Genomic DNA, 16,296 nt, shown 5'->3' on the forward strand with positions numbered 1-16,296 from the left:
AAGTATCTGAGGCCGGAATCGATTCCGGATCTCCCGATGCCAGGGCCAACGCTCTTACTCACTGCACCACCTGGCCGCCCCAACCCCTTTTCATTAGCCTTCAAGTTGAATCTGTTTTTCCTTTGAAATGTCTCGTATCTGTCTTTTCTACTTCATTCCTCCTGTCTCCATCATAGTACAGAACTTCATTCAATTCAGCAGATATTTATTAAGTCTTATTCTGTGCAAGGCACTGTGCTGGGTACCAGGCCTATAAAGACAGAAAAAAAATGAAGCATTCTCTTCCTTCAAGGAGGTTACATTATACTTGGATGAAACAATACGTGCATCTTTAATTACAAAGTATTTCCAAGAGGGAGAAAGTGCTAATAACTGATTAGGATTGATGTAAGAATCAGGAAATGCTTCAGTTGCTATACCAGCAACCTGGCTTGTCTCCCTCATTTCAATCTCTGTATATTCTAATAAACCTTGAATGACACCACCATATTAATATTTCTTAAATATTATTTATATAATGACCCTCGTATTCTAAAAACAAACTTTCAATTGCTCATTTCCCAACACGTAAATTTTATACTGCCCTAAATTTGTTAGATTATAAACTCCTTGAGGACAGGCGTCATGTCTTATTCATCTATTTGGTTCCCATGATGACTACTACAGAAGATGGTCAATAAAACATTAGCATTTAATGTGTTGAATGGCTGACTTCCAACCCAATTCAAGGGTCATGTGTTCCAGAAAGCTTTCCCTAACTACTTCTACCTTCACTGATCTCTTCCTCTGAATTCCTATAGCACTTAATGGTGCTGCATCAAACAAACTGAGACCGGGGAAAGATCTTAGCTTAAAAAGGTCAGAGTCTCCCACTGCCTCTGGAGCCATCTCTAGTTGTCCTGACCTATGTCTTGCACAGGACTTTGATGATTCTGGAGGAAATGACTTCGCATAGCTCTTCCTCACTTAAATCCAATTCACTCACAAGTCAAAACATCACCCTCCTGATGTCATTGGTCTGCTTTGAGAATGAAGGACAAACGATAGCACTTAAGATACCATATTGCAGGATTTAGCCATCTAATTTGATCATTGTCATTAGTCTCATAGACTCATAGAATTTTGGAGCTTTGTTTTATAAATGAGAAGACTGAGAATCAAGAAAGTTAAGTGATCAAGGTCATACAGCTAAGAGTCAGAGTATAGACTTGGAACAAGGGATTCCTAATCTAGAGTCTTTTCCACTATTAAACTGCCTTCCAATCTTGTCTCTTCATCCAGATTGTGAATTCCTTGGGGGGAAGAAATGCAGGAGAGAAGGGGCCATACCTCATACTTCTGTATTTCCCACAGCACAATGCCAAGCATACAGCACACCCACACTAAATGTTTGCTGGTTAATACAAATCTATAATTAGAAGACAGAATTTCAGGCTGGGTTGTTCAGTGGATAAAGGTCTGGTCTTGAAGACAGGAAGACCTGGGTTCAAGTTCTGACACTATGTACACAATCAAATAAGTAACAGTGTTATTTAACCTCTCCATGTTTCAGGCAACTCTCTTAGACTAGTTACAGACTGGCCTGCAACAATGGATGTGTTTTCCACACCAGGAATCCCTCACACTGATGAAATTTCAAGTCTGAAATACACCCCCTGCCCCCCCAAAAAAATACATAAAGGCACAACCCTGATGACACAAATTAAAGATTAGTTTGAAACTGACATTTTGGGTAACCAAATGTGTTTATAATTTGTGCCAGGAACTTATGTTTTGTGTGCACCCTTTATATAGTTAATACAAGGCAGGGTCCCTTGCTTCATAAAAAGATTGGGCAGAAGACAGCAGAAGACCATAAGGTTAGTGGGAGTTTCCCAAGAGCTTCTACTGATTACACAGCTGCCTTTTCTGCCAGGACATATGGAAAGGGAAAATTAATGAAATTATATAAATTATGAATGAAGTTGTTTAAAATTTATAAATAATGAGATAAATAAAATTGTTTTAAAAAACTTCTGAGTTGAACATATGATCCCCACACCTCTTTCCATTAGAAATTACTTCCAGGGGTGGCCAGGTGGCTCAGTGAGTAAGAGCACCGGCTCCAGTGTCGGGATGACCTGTATCAAATCAGGGCTCAGATACTCAGCACCACACCCAGAGATAACTGGCTGTGTAACCTTGAGCAAGTTACTTAACCCTGATTGCTTTAGAAAAAAAAATTTAAAAAAAGAAATTACTTCCAAATCTTAGCTAATTTCATGAGTTTCTATAACACCTACTTCACGTATGTTGAGTCTAGTATACTGTTGATAACAAGGCAAAAAGGGTTGGCTTACTTCATTTTTCTCTCTTTACATTTTTTATAGAACTTTGCAAATGCCTCTCATGTTCTACTTTATATACTGCAGAATGGATCCTAGCCCTCGAACATATCTATTTGCTAAAATAGCCCAAAGCTACATCATCTAAAAATGGCACCATTCATGACAGAAAACAGAAAGAGCATGTCAAAAAATTTTAACTTTTGAAATACTTCCTTAATTCCCTCTTTTATTTCTCCTTGTCTTTTTTATTTCTTATAAACACGTAGAAAGCATTGGTCTCCATTCAGTTACATAGATAATGTCAACCTTATGTAACAGAAACCAACCTACTAAAGCACAAGAGATTTGAAAGTCAAGCAACTTTGGCATAGGCTGAATTGAATCAAAACTTGGCATTGTAAACATTTCCATAGGAGGTAGAACATATACATTTGACTATTTGTCAAATAAGGGATCGTAAACAATGATTCTGTGATCCTAATAAATAAAGGACAGTGTATAGGCATTAAATAAACTTTTCCTCTTTAAAAAAAAATAAAGGAGAAAGAAGAGGAGGAAGAGAAAGAAAAGACAAAACAGTGGCAGCATATACATTTTCAATAAATTAGAAAGGGAAATGTCAATTCTCCATAGTGGAAATATTTGCTTTTCCAAATCCCTACTAATTCTATTTGCTGATGCTTGAAGCTACAACTATTAATAAGAACTCATATCAAATGATTCATGTGCAATGTACTTTTTGAATTTGTCTGTTTTCTGATGAGTAGGTAGATCATACAGTCTTTTTTTTATTATTCTTTCTCAATGAAGTGACTTCAAGACTAGTGTCCAGTTATGGCAGAGTCTATTTTCTCTCCTCTCTTAGAAAGCTGAGGGAATAGTGGTCTTTGGACCAGTGGTGTTGGGAATGTTTTCAAAATGGACCCAACCACATTTTCTGGCCTAGGTCCCACCAGCTGCTGTTCCCATGAAGACAGTGTTGATTGGTGGCAAAGATGACACTATTTCTCTACTATTCGTTCCATGGGAGTCCAGAGATTCCTGAGCTGGATATTGACTAGAAGTCCCAAACATACACTGAGATGAGGATGCTGGAATTGCTGTTGACATATTGGAGGCTGTAAGAGGGGAAAAAAAGATATCACCACCTGTGGGTTCTGTTCACATTTTCTTTTCATCTTTAACTGTCATGCTCTGTAATAATGACTCATATTTCTAAATCAAATTTAAAGTTTTACAAAACTCAACAACCCTAGAGTAAGCAGTAAAAGTATTACTATTCCCGTTTTACAAATGGTAAAACTGAGGCTCAGAGAGGTGAGGTGACTGGCCCATAGTCATATAGCTAGTAACATTGTAGTCAGTGGCTTAAACACAGGTCTCTTAATATGTAGGTACATATGTTTAAAATCACAGTATAATATTTAATATTAGTTTTCTTCATCTACTTTCTTCTCCAATTCCCACAGAAAATTCAGTATTTCCTTCTTGAACCATTTTTCATAATCTCCAAATACCTTAGTTGTTTCTCCTATCCTTCCATTATCTAATATATTACTTTGCACATAGTAGGCACTTTAAAAGTGCATTGAGTTGGAAGGGAAGAAGCATATGTGTGTGTGCATGTTATGTGTATGTACATATGTGTGTGTATATATATGTATATGTATGTATGTGTGTGTGTGTAGCACCTACAACGTGTCAGGCACAGTGCTAAACACTTCCACAGATATCATTTCATTTGATCCTCATAGCAACCCTGAGAAATAGGAGCTATTATTATCCCCATTTTACATTTGAGGAAACTGAGGTAAACAGAGTTTAAGTGTTTTGTCCAAAGATACACAGTTAATAATGTCTAAGGTCAGATCTAAACCCTTCCTGACTCCACGTACAATACTCTGTCCACTCTGACACCAGCTGTCTCATAAACTGTTTTTTCATCACATTTCTGGTATTGTGATAAGTGTAAGATTTGCAGTCAGAAAACTTAAATTAAAATTTCAGCTGTGCTACTTATTACCTTGGGCAGCTCAGTTCACTTCTCTGAGAAATGGAGGGAGCTAGGCTAGATGGTCTCTAAGTTCTAGCTTCCTGCCTAGCATCCCCCAAGGCTGTGCTATTAACTGCAAGAATTTGAGGAGAGAAGTTAAAGAAATTGCTATTTTATTTTATACTACTTAGCTTCCTCCTTGGTTTTTCCTCGGATCTTGCTGAAAACCTTTTTGCCTGCAAGCTGGTTCTGCATTACAAATGCATACAGATGCATGTCCCCCAACTTACATTCCATCAAAGATACCACTATCTCTATATGTAAATAGAACAAACAGTTACAATGGCAACACTGTACATTTTCATCTCTCTTGATGAGGAAACTTCCTAGAGTGATATTTTCTGCTTCATTAAAGTAATCTAGAAGCAATGACCATTTGCAGAGAGTAGGACATGAGTTGCTAGACACTGCTCAGAGCTCATCTGTGCCAGCCACAGGAAAGCAAAAAGTGCTTCCTGTTAAATTGTTAAAAGACCGTAGGTGGGGTAACTAATGATTTTCTCTTTTTCGGTGATTGTGAGTCAACATCCTTCTCCCTTGTGATTGTCTGAAGGAGGGCTGAATGTAGGAATTTTGTGCTAATGGGCTCCAGAAATAGTGATGGGACACATAAAAATGTAGAGCTGATGGGAGGAGATTGTTCCCCCTTCCTCTTTCCACCCATTTCACTGGCTAGCTGAGACCTTAATGTGCATCAGACCAGTCAGTGACAGCTTTAATTGGTCATTATATCAGTTCTGGCTGTCCTGTTGGGCAAAGTGACAGCTTAGACAGACAACAACAGGGGACATAGGGACAAAGAGGACCACTCCACATGCTCCCCTCCTTCCTGATGAGAAGCACAAAATGATCCCAGACAGAATTCTAAGGATGACATGTGCATTATCTCTCTGGAAATGCTAGAGCAATCATGAACATTGCTAGTATTTAGTCTGTTACCAAAGTCTTTCTTGATAATTGAGGGGGAAAAGTAGACTTCCAGGGAAGTGCCAACATGTCCTCTAATGGGGGGTTCCTCCAAATGCCCTAGCATACTTATGACATCAATCTGTCAATTTTAAATTAAAGGCTGTGGCACAGTGGATAGAGCACCAGGTCTGGAGTCAGGAAGACCTGAGTTCAAATTTGAATTCAAACACTTACTAATTGTGTGACCATGAGCAAGTCATTTAACCCTACTTTACTCAGTTTCCTCATCTATAAAATGAGCTAGAAAAGGAAATGACAAATTACTCCAGGAGCTTTGCCAAGAGAACTCCAAATGAGATCACAGAGTCATACAAGACTTAAAATGACTGAACAACAACAAATATACACACCCACATATACACAAATATAATATATACATAAATAAAAATACATAAATGTGTATATGTGTAAAATCTTCTCAAATACTCACCTATTGTTGGAGTCCGACAGCCAACTGAAGAGGATGTGTCTGTATAATAGGAGCTTGCTTGTTTCTGACTACTGTCATCTAAGATGTTCAGGGGATCATGGATGTCATTGTATGGGGGCAATGAGCGAATGCTGCTCACGCTGCTGATAACAGACACATGCTGATCAACCATTGATCCAAGCCTATGAGATTCTGTGTAGTTTACATTGCTTCCATAATATCCTATTAACAGAAAAGGGTGACAGTTTGACAATGGATTAATTTGCTCCCAGGTTCATTTAGTCCTGAATGAAGATGGAGTGTATGGGGAATCATCAAATATTGTAGAAAACTCATTCATCATACAAATAAAGATTCCTAATTTTTTTAACATTGCTATTGCTATTTAGCTTCACTATAGGTTTAGTCTTTGGTCTCTCCATTCTCAGGAGCCATGGTAATGTGGAAACAGAAGGTGTGCTGGCTTGAGGTAAGAGAGCCTATGTTCAAATCCTGCCTCTGACACTTATTATTTGTATGATCTTGGTCACATCATTTAAACTTCCTGTACTCCTTGGCCAAATCATAGCTTTACTGTGCTTCAGTTTCTGCAATGGTAAAAGGAGAGTAGAGAAACTAGATTGGCCTCTGATAGCACCCATTAAGTAAAGAGGATTCTTGGGTGTATGAAGAAAGAAGGCTTAGGCTCATTACTTTAGATACTCTAGAGAGAGTATCTATTTAATACACAGATGTGCCCTTGGATAACATTAACAGCAGCAAGATTTATGTATTGAGAAATTAAGAATTTCATAAAGCAATATCAAAATGAAGTTCGCTAGATTACAAGCCCCATAAGAGCTAACATCCTCTCTCAATTATCTACAAATGCCCTGAAACATCTAGCCTAGTGATTGTACACAATTAAGTTCAGTGTTTGTTGAATGAGTAGATAAAAGAAAGGTTTTATTATGTGTCAGAAATAGAGACAAGTGACACAAGATGTTATAAAGTCAACGTCATTGGAGGGTGAATTAGAACCATTCCAAGAAATGGCAATAAATATTACCACAAAAAATACCATTGGCTTTTCAAAGGTACCATATTATTTATCATAAATTAGGTATTAAGTAGAAGAGTAGGGAAGGGTAGCATAATCTTGGGAGATGGGATGGTTTATGGATGGGACACGACATTGAAAATTAGGGAACTCTCCAATGGTTTATTTCATATCCCTAGGCAAACCATTTGATTGTAATAATTTTCTAAGCTAAAAATTAGGGATTAATATCTATCCCCAACTATTTCCAAAGAATAGCATTACAACTATTAAACATTATGCAATTACTTTAAGTGGCATACCATTTTTCAGTGAATAGCAGTGGATAAACTGCTTCTTGGTTCCTATTTCTGGTTTGATCCCCTGATCATGGTTTTAACATGACTTTTTTTTTCTTTGATTAGATAAGTGATACTTATAAAACTAACAAGGTCAACCAACCAAAGCACTTAGAATGGATCTTTATGGGTGACAAAGAAAGAGACAAACTAAATTAACTGCCACCAGAAATTTGCATGACTCAGCAAAGGCAGAGCTATGTTCAATCATTCTGGTTACACAAGCACAAATGTGTGCTTCACCTCACTCAGAGCATGAAACCAGCATAAGAAAATAAAGGAAGGTTCTTTAAAATTCCCCAATACCGTTAGGTGCATTAGGAGGATATGATGATCCTTGGCAGCCATTAGCCCCTGTATTACTCAGGAAATTGAAACTTCCATTATTTAGAAACTGCATACTGTGTGCATCCTGCATGGTTGAGGATGGTCCATAGTTTGAAGATGATCTGTCATTGTATGGAGACACAGCACAGCTGTTACTGAAGTAGTCTCGAGAAAGCTGTTGTTCACTCAAGGCCATAAACCGACTGTGTTCAGCCCTATGATGGTAGATTCCTGCGGGTGGGTGGGTCTGGGTTCGAAACATGGTTTGGTAGCTGGGACTGGTGCCATAATAGTTCTGGTTTGTTTGTGAGAGAGTCTGGTATAGGGGCTCTGAGTATGATGAGCAGTGGGACTGAGCAGATAACACCTGACCAACACTAGGCGGTCTCCCAGCCATTGGCCCCTGGTTGATGACACTTCCTCTGCTGACCATGACTGGAGAAATGGGTGGTGTCACCAGGTGACCAGTACTCTGAGACAGCTCTACTGGACCTGGAAGAAGTCAAAATTATAGGAACTTTAGTATGAGGTTCTATGTGGAGGACTTACTAAAGTAGATAGGTCTATGTCCTTAGAACTGAGGAAATTCAATGCATCAGAGTTAAGAAATGAATAGCCAACAGTAATATTTCATAAATCCTACATTTATCAAGGAAATCTGAATGCACAGACATGAAGAATGACAAAGAAGTATTGCCTTAAGATCAAACAGAAGTGTGGGGCAGCTAGGTGGTGCAGTGAATAGAGCACCGGCCCTGAAGTCAGGAGGACTTGAGTTAAAATCCGACATCAGACACTTGACACTTAACTAGCTGTGTGACTTTGGGCAAGTCACTTAGCCCCAATTGCTTTGCCTTCCCTCCAAAAAAAAAAAAGAAGTGGAACTTGAAGGGTACATTGTTAACCAAGTAAGAGAAGCAGAATAATTTCTTTCAATCTTTCATCCACACCTTTAGTTACAACTGACTTAAATATTGTGGCTAAAACCTTATATAAAAAGTAACATTATTTCATAAGCTCTATTCACATTTGAAATTAATATATAGTATATATTGAGTACAATTGAAATGGGCTTGAGAAGATGACATGATTTTTTTTTGGAGGAAAGAAGGCAAGGCAATTGGGGTTGTGACTTGCCCAAGGTCACACAGTTAATTGTCAAGGATCTGAGGTCACATTTGAACTCAAGTCCTCCTGACTCCAGGGCCAGTGCTGTTTTCACTGCACCACCTAGCTTCCCCTGATAATATGATTTTATAGGGTGTTTTATACAGTTTAACCAGAAAGAAAGCAGTACATGACTTCATGCATTGTATATTCCAGCCAAATTGGACTGTTACCTCTTCCTAAAAAAGCTATACTTGTATCTCTTGATTCCATGCCTTCACATAGGCTGCCCCCCATGCATTTCTTTCTCATCTCCAACTCTCTGTGTCCCCTCCTTTCTTTCCTCTCTCTCTGTCACTTCTACCATGAAGCTTTCTCTTCCAATTCATTCTATAGTAATGATGAAATCTCATGACATCAAAGACTGCATTGAAAGAGACAGGCCAGGACTAGGAAGGTGATAATCCTTCAATGTTTTGCACTGGTCAGGCTTCATCTCAAATAATGCATTCAGTTCTGAAGACTACATTTTCGGATTGATAAACCGAAGACAGTCCAGAGAAGGGCACACAAGATAGTGAAGGCCCTCAATATCATGTCATATTAAGATCAGCTGAAGGACCTAAGAATGTTTGGTCTAGAGAGAAAACTTCAGGGTGAAGATATTATAGCCATCTTCAGTTACTTCAGAGGAGGCCATGATGAAGAGGGAATAGACTTTTTCTTCATGGCCCTAGGAGGACATGAAAAATATGATTTGAGCTTGATATTAGGAAGTACTTCCTAGTCATTGAAGATGTCCAAAGGTGAAATGGGTTGCCTTGGGAAGCAATGAATTTCTCCTTAATGAAGTTCTTTTTTGTTTTTGCTTTTTGGAGGAGTAAGGTAGGGCAATTGGGGTCAAGTGACTTTCCCAAGGTCACACAGATAGTTTTTTTGTGTTAAGTGTCTGAGGCCACATTTGAACTCAGGTCCTCCTGATTCCAGGGCCAGTGCTCTATTCACTGTTCCACCTAGCCGCCCCGATGAAGTTCTTCAAACACAGATTGGATAAGCATTTCTTGGGTATATTGTAGAGGAGATTGTAGTTTGGAGAGGGTTTAGATAGCCTCTGAGGTGCTTCCAATTCTGTGATTCTCTGATACTGATTACTAAGCAGGCTAATGGTCCTGCCCATTCAACTGGCACAGCAATTGTAACCTTGGAATCTAGACTTTGTGGATTCATAAGTCTGAAATCTCTGATACCTCCAAAAAAAATGAGAGGAAGGAACATTTCTTCAAAATCTCGAATTGAATCATCTAGCTTTCAGGTACTTTCCTATTCTTTGATTTAATATCATATGAATGATTGAAGTTTGGCAAAAGTCATTCAGAATGGGAGTACTTAGATTTCCATGATTCTACTACTAGTACTATTTAATACTAATGATATCCATGTGGCCATTACATACGAAGAGTCACAACAGAATGTTTGCCTAGCATTTACAATACAGGCAGTACAGTGTTAATGGAAAGAGCATGGTCTTAAGAACCTAATTCTAAATCTGCTATTAACTAGTTTATTACCTTGAGCAAGTCATTGAACTTTCTGACTCTCAGTTTCCTCATCTAAAAAATGGGAAACATAAACAATCCTTTTCTTCCTCAAAGGGATTATAGTACTCAAAGGAGTTGACATATGTGAAAATATATCAAAGAAAAGTACTTTTAAAAAGTGTATCAGGGCAGCTAGGTGGTGCAGTGAATAGAGCACTGGCCCTGAAGTTAGGAGGACCTGAGTTCAAATTTGGCCTCAGATACTTAACTAGTTATGTGACCTTGGACAAGTCACTTAACCCCAATTCCCTTGCCTTCCCCCCCCCACAAAAAAAAGTATATCAATGTAAGACCCCATTATTATTGTCATTATCTGTTAATCAGCTCTAGCCACTAACCATTTTAGCAAGCAAGGGAGCCTAGGCCAGCAAAAAGAACAAACAAAACAAAACCCTAGTTTGGAGAAATAATTTTATTGAGAAGAATCGTATCATGTTGCTAGAGTCAATTAAGGCAGAAATTTAATGTTTGTAGGCATTGTAATAACAACTAAATCATTGAGTCTGCCTCCCCCCATCCCCATCTCTGCTATGCTTGAGTTATATAGATGAAAGCTTAGTCTCTTCATCCATACAATAAAGATTAAAAGCCTATTTGTAGTATGTGATGATTATATAAGTTATTAATAACATTTATGTCATTATATAAATAATAGTCATTATAATGAGCATTAAGGGCAATTGTTATCATTCAATAGAAATGTTTATTGGGTTCCAAATGGATTAGGCTACATCTTTTCTCTTATTGGAGTAGAACAGTTTGAGGAAAGAGAATGGGAAGGGAGATAAAATCACTTGTTGAAGTATAGTGAGATATTGCTCTTGGTTATTTTAAACTGTACCTGTAAGTTGCATATTCTCCGTATCCCCAGGAGAGAAAGGATGTAAAGCAGAAGGCAAGATACTGGGCTGGTTGGAGGGCAGAGAAATGTAATTTCCCTCAGCAAGGCATTCATTCTTCACTGAAGCATCACTAGGAACAGTGCCCCCTTTATTCCGGTTAGCCAGAAAGCAAGAGCTTGGTGATGCAGTAAAGGCAGCTTTGCTTGCATCTGGGAAGATTATGACAAGAAAGTCCCATTCACTTACTTAGACAGTATATGATGTCAGGTCAAAGAGTAGGAAAGTACCTGAAAGTTAGATCATTTAGTTCAAGGTTTTGAAAAAATGTCCAATAAAAATCAGGGTTAATTGGTCCTTCCTTCTTCCACTTTTTGGGGGGAAGGAGCAGGAGTTTCAGGCTTATGAATTCATCACTGCAGGGAATTTCCAATGTAAGGACTCCCCACAACAATGAAAATTAGCAACAATTGCTTAGGGACACTAAACAGTTGAGTGATTTGCTAATGGTCACACATCTAAGTAATTGTCAGAGGCAAGCCTTGAGCCCAAGTCTTACTGACTTTGAGGCTAGCTCTCAGCTACAGCACTCTGTATTTCTTCCTTCCCATGGCTACCACTTAAGTCACTGATTCTGGAGCTATAGGTAACGTGAAACATATGTCATTCTTAAGGGAAGTGATTTCTCACTCTTCTAAGCATTGATTTAATTCAGGTCAACAAATATAGATAAAGCCTCCACGATGTTCCACCCCCATCCATGTGGTATTTATTACTTAAATATAAAATGTAAAACTTAGCAGATCTACATATGATGTGCTGAACTCACATGATGGTTAATGCACATTCTATTGATAAAGTTTTCTGTATCTTATCTCCCCTACTAGAGTACAAGGAAATTGAGGGTTCAATTTGTCATTCAGTCATTTAAATCATGTCTGACTCTTTGTGACACCATTTTGGGGTTTTCTTGGCAAAGATACTGGAGTGATTTGCAATTTCCTTCTCCAGCTCATTTTACAGATGAGGAACTGAGGCAAACAGGATTAAGTGACTTGCCCAGGGTCACACAGTAAGTGTCTGATCCTGGATTTGAACTCATGAACAAGAGTCTGCCTGATTCCATGCCCAGTACTCAATCTGCTACACCATCTAGCTGCCTCTGGGGGTTCAAACCATATCTTATATTGCTTTGTTCCCTTCTCTTGTCCTTCCTGCCCCAATCACCCATCTCTAAACAAAATGCCTTGCACATAGGCACACAAGTATTTCTTGAATTAACCAATCAATCAACTAGTATTTGGTCAAAGAATTATAGATTTTTATTTGGAAGAAACTGTAGATGTCATCTAGTCTAAACACTCAGTTTTTGCAGATCAGGAAACAGCTGCAGGAGAGGTTAAGGTCATATAGGTAATTAGTAATAGAATCCAGGATTTGAACACAGATCCTTTAACTATAAAAACCCACATCCCCTCACTCCTGCCCCATACCGCTATGTTTGCCTGAACGCAAACAGTTTTATACGGTAGCAAAGAGGCATTCTGAGGTACTTTCAAGATTCTGCTCCTCAAGCCCACTTAGTTTATTCACTTTAAAAATATAAAATGTAGGATTAGATGAAGCCAAAATGCAAACTGCATGCATTTCTCAAGTTACCTGAATTCTTCATATACTTTTCCAATAAATTCTGCAGCTCTTGCTCTTTGTCATTGTTAAACTGGGTCTCCATAGCTAGTAGAATATATTCATCCAAAAGCATTCGGATCAAATGAAAAGAGCCTGGTGTGAAGAAGAGGGTGGGAATGGGAGGAGGAAGGGAAGAATAAAATGAAGTGAGAAAGAGAGAAATGAGTGTAGGAAGCAAAGTTATCTCCATGACCATCTTTCAACACTTTACAAGGAGCAAGTGAAATAAACAAATAATCGTTGGACTTTAAATGACCTGCCAAGACCAACATGCCTAACCTGAAACTCTAATCTTTCTTTGTCCTGGCCCACCTAGTTCAGTGTGTTTACTGTCCCTCAAGCTCTTTGGGCCCTAATTACATCAAAGTGAAATACCGATGAAAGTGAGACATGCTTTATACTTGAAGAGGTACACACTGGGGTGAGATAAGTTTTAAGGGAGGGAGAATGGGGCCAGTTCTGTGCCATTCCTGTTTACTTTATGCCAAATAATTAGACAGTTGTCAACATAATTGCAAAGAAAAATATCAAGAGAAGATTTCTTTCCAGTTTAAAACTTTACCTTTCATTTTTCAAAACATATGGATATATTTCACAGGAAAAAATATACTGGAAAATCTTTGACTTATACATCAATTACCTAACAATGAGGGGTTTTTTTTTTCATATTAAAGAATGCTAAGCATCAGTGCAGTGGATTAAAAGAAATCACTACAAATGAAATAGGAGCATGATATTCTAAACAATAAATGTCATATACCTAATTAATCTCTGTTTATATAAGTTCTCTAGTCTTTTTAGAAATTTAATGGAGATGAAACTGGCCTTTTCCTTGCTCACGATGAACCATTAAAATTTTTTTTGAAATATTTTCTTAGATTATCTTAGATGTTGTGTTTCAATTCAATTATATTCATAAGCATTTATTACATGCCTCCTGTGTGACAGGAACCATTCTAGGTACCAGGGATAAAAGAAAGAAAAACCTAAAGTAATATCTGCCTTCAAGGAGCTTATAAGGATTTCAAAAATGAATTTTAAAAATCTTGTAAAAGATATTAAGGGCAGAGAAGTTGAATGATGCTGGCTAGAGAAGCAGTCTTAGAGTCAGGGAGACATAGGTTCAAGGCCCATCCCTGCCATATACTGTCTGTGTGCTGGTAAACAAGTCATGACCTCTCAGTGCCCTATACAGCTCTCTAACCCTGTAAGTTATAGGCTAGTCTTCATTTCACTGAAATTATATCAAGAAGAAAAATAAACAGAAGCACTTGATTTTGGACAGGCATAACTTCAAGACATAGTTTTCAGGTATCCTTATATACCCAAGTAATGTAGGTATCAAAAGATGTTTTAATATCTAATCAGAGACATCTGGAAATGTGTCCGACTCCTTCCCCAGGGAGCTCTCCAAAGACTGAGTCTTCAAGTCTTGTCCCACATTTCATAAAGTGCATTATTTTCCCACATGGGTTGGACTAGAAGGCTACTGATGTCCCCACCATATCTGACATTCTAGCACTCTCTTATTCCTGCAGAGCAGCATTTTGGATGTGCAATCAAAAGTGGGTGGCCCCCACACACTACAATTTACAATGACATGGAAAATCTGTAGTCTCTCTTCCTTTTTCTTTCAGATAAAAAAAATTCAAATCCTGAATGGATGCAACATTACATTTCCATACAGCACAGATGGTGCAAAAAAAGGGGGGGGGGAGCTGAGGATCAGGTGTTTATGAGTGATCGTTGTGGCTGTTGGACTAAGCAGACAACACATTTCAAAGGAGTTTCACAAAACAGAGAGGATACCAAAGCTGGAGGCGTTGTTCAAGGTCAGATTGTGCATGACTCGAGCACCAAAGAAGCTCCATTTCAATAGGAAATCTTGAGCCCTCTTCTTTAAGGATCTGCCATTTTGCTTGCTGGTCTAAAATTAAAGGAACAACCCAAAACTTTTAGTCCTGCTCCTTTCTCATTTTTATGCCCCGATAGACAAGATAAAGACACTGACATATTAGTTTAGACTGGACCTGTGATTCAATTGGTGTAGGCAACTCAGTGAGGAAACTCCCTTTACCAATGCAGAGTAGCACCTGCTCTGAAATTTAAGTCTTAGAGTATTATCTGGGGAACTAAGAGGTTAAGTGATCTTATTAGGGTTAAATAGTCAGAAATGTGTTCAGAGGGTACATGGGGCAGCTAGGTGAAACAGTGAGTAGAGCATAAAGCTTGGAGTCAGAAAGACCTCAGTTTAAATCCAGCCTTAGACACTTGCTAGTTCTGTGACACTAGGCAAGTCAGTTCACATATTTGCCTCGGTTTCCTCATCTGTAAAATGGGAGCACCTTCCTCCCAGTGTAGTTGTAAGGATTAAAGGAGACAATAATCACAAAGTGCTTACTTAGCCCAGTGCCTGGCACATAGTAAGTGCTATATAAAGTTAACTATTATAATTATTATTATTAATTATTATTTAGTGGTGGAACTTGACCTCTGGTCTTCCTAACTCCATCTATTTACTATGCCACACTGGTTCTTGATGTACTAATTACTGCATCAAATTAAAGGATATTTTTCTCTATTGGGTTTTAGCCTTCATTTATATAGCCTTTATTATAATTTTAGGGTAACAGACCTTTTATCCCATGGTTGTATTATATAATAAAATTAGAAGTTGTCACTTGCTCAATTGAAACAGTCTACAAAATTATGTTATCTCTGAGTTTTCCTGTGACAGCACTTTAAAAGCGAACAGACGGCAAAGTGCAGGGGAAGGGTTACATGTCCCATGAATGATTAACTTGCACTCATCTGATCCTGAATGATACCAGCAAGTCCCCACACCATAACTCGGACTAGTAAGCAATTTCTACACTCTAATTGTCTGGTTTCATTGATGAATGACTTGAAGGTTAACTGAAAGAACCAAAGAAATCACAAATCATTGCAGAATATCGAATGCTCTTAGAATTGAGAACTCCAAATGCTTAAAATGACACTTTTTGATTCAATCATTCTTTCTTATTTCTTTTTTTTTAATCCGTACTGCATTTAAGTTTCTACATTTCATGCCCACATTCTGTGATCCATCCTTTCCTAAGCATGTTACCTGGCCACAGCACCAATGATTACTATAAGGAGTATATTGAATGCTCCAGCACTTGACAAATCAAAGAATAAGGTTTTTATTCTTCCCTGTAATTCTCGTTTATTTTCTTGGAGTATATGTCTAGCAATGGTGTTTCTAGTAAAAAAAGATATGAGCATTTTAGTAACTTTTTAGTTTCTTAAGCTTAATTCCAAATTGTTTTTCAATGATTGGACCTACTTATTAGATTTATGGATCTACCAAAAGAATACTAAAAAGTGACTATCTTTCCACAGCCTGTCCAGCATTGACTATTTACAGTAATTGCCATCTTTGCCAGTGTGTTGGATGAGAAAAAAAATCTTAAGGTCATTTTGATTTGCATTACTCTTTTTAATGTAATTTGAAATAAATTTTCATTTTATTATTAACAGCTTAAAATCCTTGATTCTTATATCTACATACACAGTTCCCCTTTGGTTTGATAGAGTT

The 16,296-nt window shown here is 37.9% G+C and overlaps 1 protein-coding gene across 1 annotated transcript in view; it reads right to left on the reverse strand.

Moving 5' to 3' along the window:
* Nucleotides 1-3,269: 3,269 nt before the first annotated feature.
* Nucleotides 3,270-16,296, reverse strand: part of RFX6 (regulatory factor X6) — a 26,608-nt gene continuing 13,581 nt past the window's right edge. Inside the window, exons 7-12 of the mRNA XM_069077368.1 lie at nucleotides 14,526-14,643; nucleotides 12,687-12,809; nucleotides 11,030-11,239; nucleotides 7,463-7,975; nucleotides 5,780-6,001; nucleotides 3,270-3,445 (exon numbers count right to left, since the gene is read on the reverse strand). Of these exons, the coding sequence (XP_068933469.1) occupies nucleotides 3,270-3,445; nucleotides 5,780-6,001; nucleotides 7,463-7,975; nucleotides 11,030-11,239; nucleotides 12,687-12,809; nucleotides 14,526-14,643 (1,362 nt within the window). The remainder of the gene's footprint in view (nucleotides 3,446-5,779; nucleotides 6,002-7,462; nucleotides 7,976-11,029; nucleotides 11,240-12,686; nucleotides 12,810-14,525; nucleotides 14,644-16,296) is intronic.

The sequence above is a fragment of the Petaurus breviceps genome, unplaced genomic scaffold, assembly GCF_028583685.1.
Source record: "Petaurus breviceps papuanus isolate PSGF00001 unplaced genomic scaffold, PetGlider_PUasm1.0 90977, whole genome shotgun sequence".
Classification (NCBI taxonomy): Eukaryota; Metazoa; Chordata; class Mammalia; order Diprotodontia; family Petauridae; genus Petaurus; species Petaurus breviceps.